Source organism: Carex rostrata, chromosome 30 (assembly GCF_964058835.1).
Source record: "Carex rostrata chromosome 30, lpCarRost1.2, whole genome shotgun sequence".
In the NCBI taxonomy this organism is placed as follows: Eukaryota; Viridiplantae; Streptophyta; class Magnoliopsida; order Poales; family Cyperaceae; genus Carex; species Carex rostrata.
Window position 1 is genome coordinate 1306232 of NC_135947.1, and position 7140 is coordinate 1313371.

Consider the following 7140-nt stretch of genomic DNA (forward strand, 5'->3'; position numbering starts at 1 on the left):
AACACTTTTGGGCCCATGACACGACAATGAACACATATTTGTACCCCTTTTGTCAGCCCATTACTCAATATTATTCTACTTCAGCTTCTATTTATTTATGATGAGAAATTACAAGACAATAATTATTTTGACAATTTTAACAATAATATGCAAAAATAATATAAAAAAAATTAAATTATAATTTTGTAAGTACGTTTGAACATATATTTTGGTGTAGTATTATTTAATGATACGTCAAGAACCGTAATTTGAACTGCTGAAATTCAAGTCACTTGATTTGATATACACCAAATTTTATCATATTTTTTAGACATGATATGTGGATAATATAATTCAAGCTTATAACGTTATATTTTAAATTTAAGATTATCAATATTAAGAATTGTAAAGTAATCCTCTTTATTTATTTACTCTTTTTGGTTAACTTTTGTCTTATGCTTATTTTCAAAATCCGGCTCTCGAATTCATAAAAATTATATTTCGATTAAAATTTTGTAATATAAAAAACTGCTAGAATTTTAATTAAATAAAATAAATTGAGTAGATATCCACTTGAATTCAATTGTAGTTGCAATTTTATGCTTGTCATCCCACTTTTTTACAAACATCTACATAATCTAGACATGTCAAAAACTTTCTTGTCTAATATTAGAGACTTAAATTGCAAAATTATGATATATTTCCATAAAAGAAGGATGAAAATTCATACTAGCAAACTTTGACTAATTACTAATATATCATGAGTTCACATACATTTCCATAAATCCCCAGGCTGCCTTGCCAGATTTGTTTACAATTCCTTTAGATAACAAACTAAAACTATTCAAAACCAATACTCAACAAACATATTACATCCCTTACCTAAAGCAAAACCCAGCTAACAACCAGGCCCATAATAAGCCCAATAATTTTAGACCCACCTGAACTCAGCCCAGCAGCCCCAGAAAGCCCCCAAACCCTAACTTCATCCAAAACGGGCCCACAAAGAGAGCTATGGTCATCACTCCTCATGTTATAGTACACACTGTAGAAGGCAACACGTGTCCTCTCGGCCCGGGCCGTGAAAGTCAAGTTGGCGGCCTGGCTAGTCGCGTTACTGACCGGCGAGTAATGAAAATTCTGTGCCTGATCACCGGCAAATGCCATCACAGCTAGTGGCGGTTGGCATTTGTCGCCGGCGGAACCAAGGGTGAATGTGAGGTTGTATTGCTTGTTAGGGGTAGTTTGGATCATTTGAGATAATATGCCTTCTTTGCCAGAGAGCAGCTCGACAGCACGCTTTCCTTGTGGGACTGAGTAGTGGGCTGAGTCGATGAAACGCACAGCACGGTTCGACTCGACCGTCCAGCCAGGTAGAGGCGAGGTTTCTTCATCAAGGTTTGTTGGTAGTAGAATGCCAAGAGAAGTGTTTGGAAACATCCATGGGCCTTCCTCAAAGTCCCAATTTAAGACCTCATTATCTGATATAGAATAAGAGTACAGTAGTAGCTTGGTCAGATTAGACACCAATTAGAGATCAAATAACAGAGTAAAAAAAAGATGCGAATAGCTACTTTGTTAATTTTTATGTACTATTATTTATTAAAGAGTAGGACAATTACGACTTACGAGTTAAGGGTAGCTGTCACCTAGTGTTAGGGTTTTAAATCGGGACAAAAAACAGGAATCAACTCCGCTGCTCTCCAAAAAACATAGGGTGAGGTAATATTTCCAACTCTCTCTTCTCAATTTTGTTCATAAATGGAGGATCATAGTTCTTCTATGCAAGAACTTTGATCACATGCATATATGCAGCAAAAGGAACTCATAAGTAGGGGTGAGTAGGGGTGTTCAAACGGTTAGGTTTAATCGGTTTTGGACCGAACCGAATTAGTTCGGTTTAAACGGTTCGGTTATTTCGATTTATTGGATCGGTTCGGTTGGCTTTTCAAAACCGAATTATAACTTCGGTTCGGTTCGGTTTGAAAATTTTCAAAACCGAAATAACCGAACCGACCGAACTTTCATATAATATGAATTTGATCGGAATCACTCCGGTTTATTTTTTAATACTCCGGTTTATTTCTTAATCAATTGTTTTAAATACTTATTTTATTTCTAAATATCTTAGTTTTTTTCTTAATACTCCGGTTTATTTCTTAATATACTTCGGTTTATTATAAATCAATTGTTTTAAATAAAAAAATTAATATATTTCGGTTTGAACCGAACAAACCGAAATAAAACTTCGGTTCGGTTCGGTTCGGTTCGGTTTTTAAAACCGAATTATAACTTTGGTTGGTCAAGTTTGGTTCGGTTTCGACCGAACCGAACCGATGAACACCCCTAGGGGTGAGTAAATCGCTCATAACTCGCTCATTAAAAGCTCGCCTAAACTCACTCATTTATCCGCTCATTTAAACTCGCTCATTAACAATTTGCTCATTTATTTAATGAGCGAGCATGAGCATGACCCAACTCGCTCATTAAGAATTTGTCACATCTAATCCCTGCCACATTTAATCCTATATAATTATGTGTAACATCAACCTTGCCTCATTAAGATTGATAGATAGTGAGCATAGTTTCATATTTAATCCTGTGCAATATAGTGAGCACAATGTAACATTTAATCTTGTGTAATATACTAATATTTATAGTTTCATATTCATTTTTTTTTTGTAAATCGGCAGAGCCAAAACCTCCGCCTAAAGCCCAAAACAAGTAATAGTCATAACAACTCGCTCATTTAAATGAATTATGACAATTTGTTGGATTTTGTTATGATCACTTTTAACAAATTTTGTTATGCGTGGGCACACTATATAATTTTGTTATGAGTCATAAGACATAACTCGTGAGCCGTTCATTAAAAGCTCGCTCATTTAAACTCGCTCATTTACTTAATGAGGGAGCATAAGCATACCCTAACTCGCTCATGCTCGCTCATTAATCACCCCTGTATGTATTTGGAAAGAAACATGCATCTGCAGAACTTGCATGAAATGGAGAGGAAACCAAAAAATTTCTTTCAATTAAAACCCACTTCCCAATGCACATGTGAGATGGACAAAAGATGGTGGCAAGCCAAGGAGTAGGGTCCATGCACGTGTCCGTGCAGGTAGTTCAATATAAAATTGTGGGGTTTTGGAACTAAGATTTTTCTCTAGCCTGTGAACAATTATATTTTATTTTTTAGATACCAAAGGGGTCAACTGGTCAAGTCCCTAACTTATATTTTTTTTTTATTAAAGTGTGTCTGAACAACGCCACGATAATAGTGCGCTTCACACGGTTTTACACAACCCAGTGTCCCAGTGCCATTACAGAAGCATCTTTCCACAAAAATCTGGTCTCCCACTCACTTGACATTATTTTAGTTCGAAAATTTTCACATTACTTTTAGAAAAAAAAAAATTTGGGTGTCAAGATTACATAAGAGGATTTAATATACTGTGGGGATCCATACCATTGTCAGAATCCTAACTCTTCTAAGTCCCTAGGAATGTCAAGAGTTAATAAGATTTAGACATATGCTAAATATTGCCCCTGAAAATGTCAGACATCTCCCTCTCATGAAAGCATGAATTTCTCTTCTCTAGTTCTTGATCCAAGTAATATTTCATTTTCAAACCCAAAACCACATTTAAAAAAGAAATGTGATGAAAATTTTACATACCGTCAGATCTATCAGGTGTGAACAACTTCTTGATCGCTATGCTATCGATAATGGGCCCACATGTCGGGTCATCTTCCATACCAGGATTTCTGAATGCCAGGCGGGCCTCCTCGTCAGCTGCCTGGAATCCCCAGGCATATGCATCCCATCCCTCAACACTGTACAGAGTCTGCAGTTCGATTGTTTGAGTAGCGGACCCCACTGATACATTCAAGGCCTCCATCTGTGCACAAGTTCGTGCTGCACTGAATGTTATAGCATATTGGGATCCCTTCTCGAATTGTACAGTTTGGCTTATCTCTGCATCATTGCCTAGCCGGGCTGCGTGCTCACCTTCAATAGTTAAAAAAAAAAGGAACACCATCATGTATACGTTTCTAATGACAGAATTTGATGTATGCGTAAAAGAAAGAAACACCAAATAAATAAATAAAAGAGTGAGGCTATGGTACTATGCATAGTGCACAACGGTCCGTACTATGATTTCATATCTCCATATTCAAAGTCTAAATAGTCGATCCGAACTCCTCAATATGATCTCCACATAAAGATGTACTTGAATGCTAAATTTTATATTTTTTGTAGAATTTTCTTACTATTATTTTAGATAGATAGAGAATCACTTGATCTAAAGATTTAGTTTCTTACCATTCAAAAGTAGTGATTTTCCACCTATCTAAAAAAATAGTAAAAGATTTAGTTTGCAATTACATTTTCATATGGAAATTATTTTGAACAGTTCATATCAACTATTTGGGATCTTGAAAACGAAAATATTGATCCGTAGTACCAAACTGCACTATGCATAGTACCATAGCCTCACTCATAAAAAAAAATGCAAAGAAAGTTTCCAGTGGTACGTATGGTGGCAACTGTTCATTTAGTGCTGAACAGTACATGTATTTATTATACACAAATCAAGCCTGACAGTAACAGTGGTGAAGTATGGCATGAAACCCTTGCTAAATTAACCCTGACTTTAACAAATCAGCATGGCCAAAATATTAGCTTTGAATTTGACTTAGTTACCTTGTGGGACAATCAATATCATGCCGCCTTGCCTCTGACCTGACGACACAAGCTCGACTGTGCCATTTATGCTCCAGCCAGGGATGGATGCAACCCCTTCTCCAATGGCAGCACTTGCAAATCCACCAGTTGGTGTTGTCTCAAAATCGCCATTGTTAAGCAACCCTACAATGCAGAACGAATTTCAGCTCAGTGCAATTGAATTGAATTGCTCGGTTATTCCAAGCACATTCACATTATATGTACGTACCAGTGTTCTAACCGCACAATAAAAGTTTAGTAAACCCCCCCCCCCCCGTTTCACATGAGAAAAAACCTACTTGGCATGGTGAAGGAAAAGGATCATGGCTATAAGAGTTAGGTGAAAGGGACCAGCACACAGTGACACACTCAAACAAGCACACACCACAACAACTATAAATCTCATTTCATTGAGTGGGGGGCCCTGATTTAACAAGAAATGGCCAAAAACTCAGGGCCCACTGATTAACCCAAATAAAATCAAAAGGTTTTTTTTTAACACAAGCTAGCAATTGTCAAGCACTAAATCTTTCATTACTTCAGGACAGTATAGGCGAGGTTGCTGTGTTAATTATTGCCCAACAGCAGAGACACCGTACACGTGTCTTTATCGTACTAAAGAACAAAAATGTACATGTAAATATGTAATGATCTAAATTCCATGATATGAGCGAGGCTTAATTAAGTAGCAATTATAACGGTACGTGGTACCCTTTATTATATGGCACCCAGTTTTTGGGATGATCTTAACTGCTGTTTTCATGACCAGCCTTGAATTTCTGCTTTCAGTTGGCAATGCAACACACAGAAGGCCATACAGGAAATGCCACAGAAAGTAAGATTCACAAATAAAGGCCAGCCATCAAATAAGCATGCTTAATCAAGTAGTCATTGAAGAGGCATGCTAGCAATTAGTATGGCACAAGCACAGAGTCGTATTCCTAATGGCGCTTTCAATGCGCCCATTTATGTGGCTGATTTCTACAAAGGTACAAATCAAGCTCACATGGGACCACACTGATCCATTATGCAAATAATCACACCATGAAGTGTCACAGTAAATTGAGATCCAGATCATAAAGAAGAAAAAGAGCATACTATGTAACTAGATACTAAGATACATGAGAAGTCAACATCAAGAGAATGGGTACCAGACAAAGTAAAGTATTTTTTTTTCACATTTCAAACTCCATTTATCCTTAACTTTTATGTTTAATCAAGCTTGACAAATATTAATTTAATAAAGCATCCAAATGAAAGAGAGAGAAAACACAATTTGATCATGGGATATGATGTAATAGGAAGATACATGGACATACTGTGCATGCTCAGACTATACCTGGCCAACATTTTATCAAATCAATAACAGAACTATATATTTTTAGGCTTGATTAAGCCTCAGTTAACACTCAGATACACAATTAACTGTCAAAACAAAACAAGAAATTAATTTAATGTAATAGCTCTGCTGAGATTGCAGGGTTTTAGGTACCAGTATATTTAGGTACTGACTGGTTTTTGCTTTTTGTTCCCTGTATAGTTCCATGTTAGTTCTACAGTCACTTTCTGAGGTCTCATTTCTTTTATCAGAATCAGAGGTATATTCTTATTCATCAGAAAACAACAACACAAGAGAAACATCAACACCTTTTCTCATGAAAGAGAAGGTGAAAAGTAATTTCTCAAGAAAACCAAAATCTTTCTATTGGAACCAATACTTTAATCCCACATTAAATCAAGTCATTAGCAAATTAAAATCTAGTAAAAACAATACCAGAAAGACCTAAACATTAAGCAGATTGGGATGCTCCAATGTCAAATCAAACAAAAAATTATACTCTAGTAGATCAAATGATGCACATTGAGCTCAAAGTTGAACAGATTGGTACTAACCAGGTCCATAAGACCCCAATCCTGAATTATACTCTCTATCTCTTTCTCTAAACCCAATGCAAAGCCTAAAGAAAAGGAGAAAGGAAAGAGAAATGGGAACTCACCATCTTCTACTGCAGAGGATGCTAGATGAGCTAGAAGAAGGAGAAGGCTCAGACTAAACGGCGTGAACCGTGTCCATGGAACCCTCATTGTCTCTTTGCGATAGGAGGAAGAATACCGTAGGAGAGGGAGGCAGTGTCGCAGTGAGAATCAGTTTTAGTGGTCAGTGGAGCTAAGTGTGCACTGCCTTTTATGGGGCTGGATTCCCTTTCTTTTGGCGTTATGTTGGCCATGAGGAATATTGTATGCTTAAAATATATGAAAAAATATAAATGAATGGAGGAATACTTTGATTTATTTCATTTTCTTGTATTCTTTCTTTGTATAGAAATAAAATAATTTGGCGAGGGAAAGGCTGAGAGATTGTTGTTATTTTCTTCATATACTAAATAAAAGATTTTACCTTTTTGCTTTTTGAGTTTGGATAATGTTGATCC

At 36.4% G+C, this 7140-nt stretch overlaps 1 protein-coding gene across 1 annotated transcript; it reads right to left on the bottom strand.

Moving 5' to 3' along the window:
• Window positions 1-706: 706 nt before the first annotated feature.
• On the bottom strand, window positions 707-6894 carry LOC144546752 (protein BIIDXI-like). Its single transcript, XM_078295301.1, has 4 exons — window positions 6706-6894; window positions 4688-4852; window positions 3659-3991; window positions 707-1460 (listed from the first exon to the last, which is right to left on the bottom strand). The coding sequence occupies exons 1-4, from the start codon at window positions 6791-6793 to the stop codon at window positions 862-864; spliced, it is 1185 nt and encodes a 394-aa protein (XP_078151427.1). The 5' UTR covers window positions 6794-6894; the 3' UTR covers window positions 707-861.
• Window positions 6895-7140: the final 246 nt, after the last annotated feature.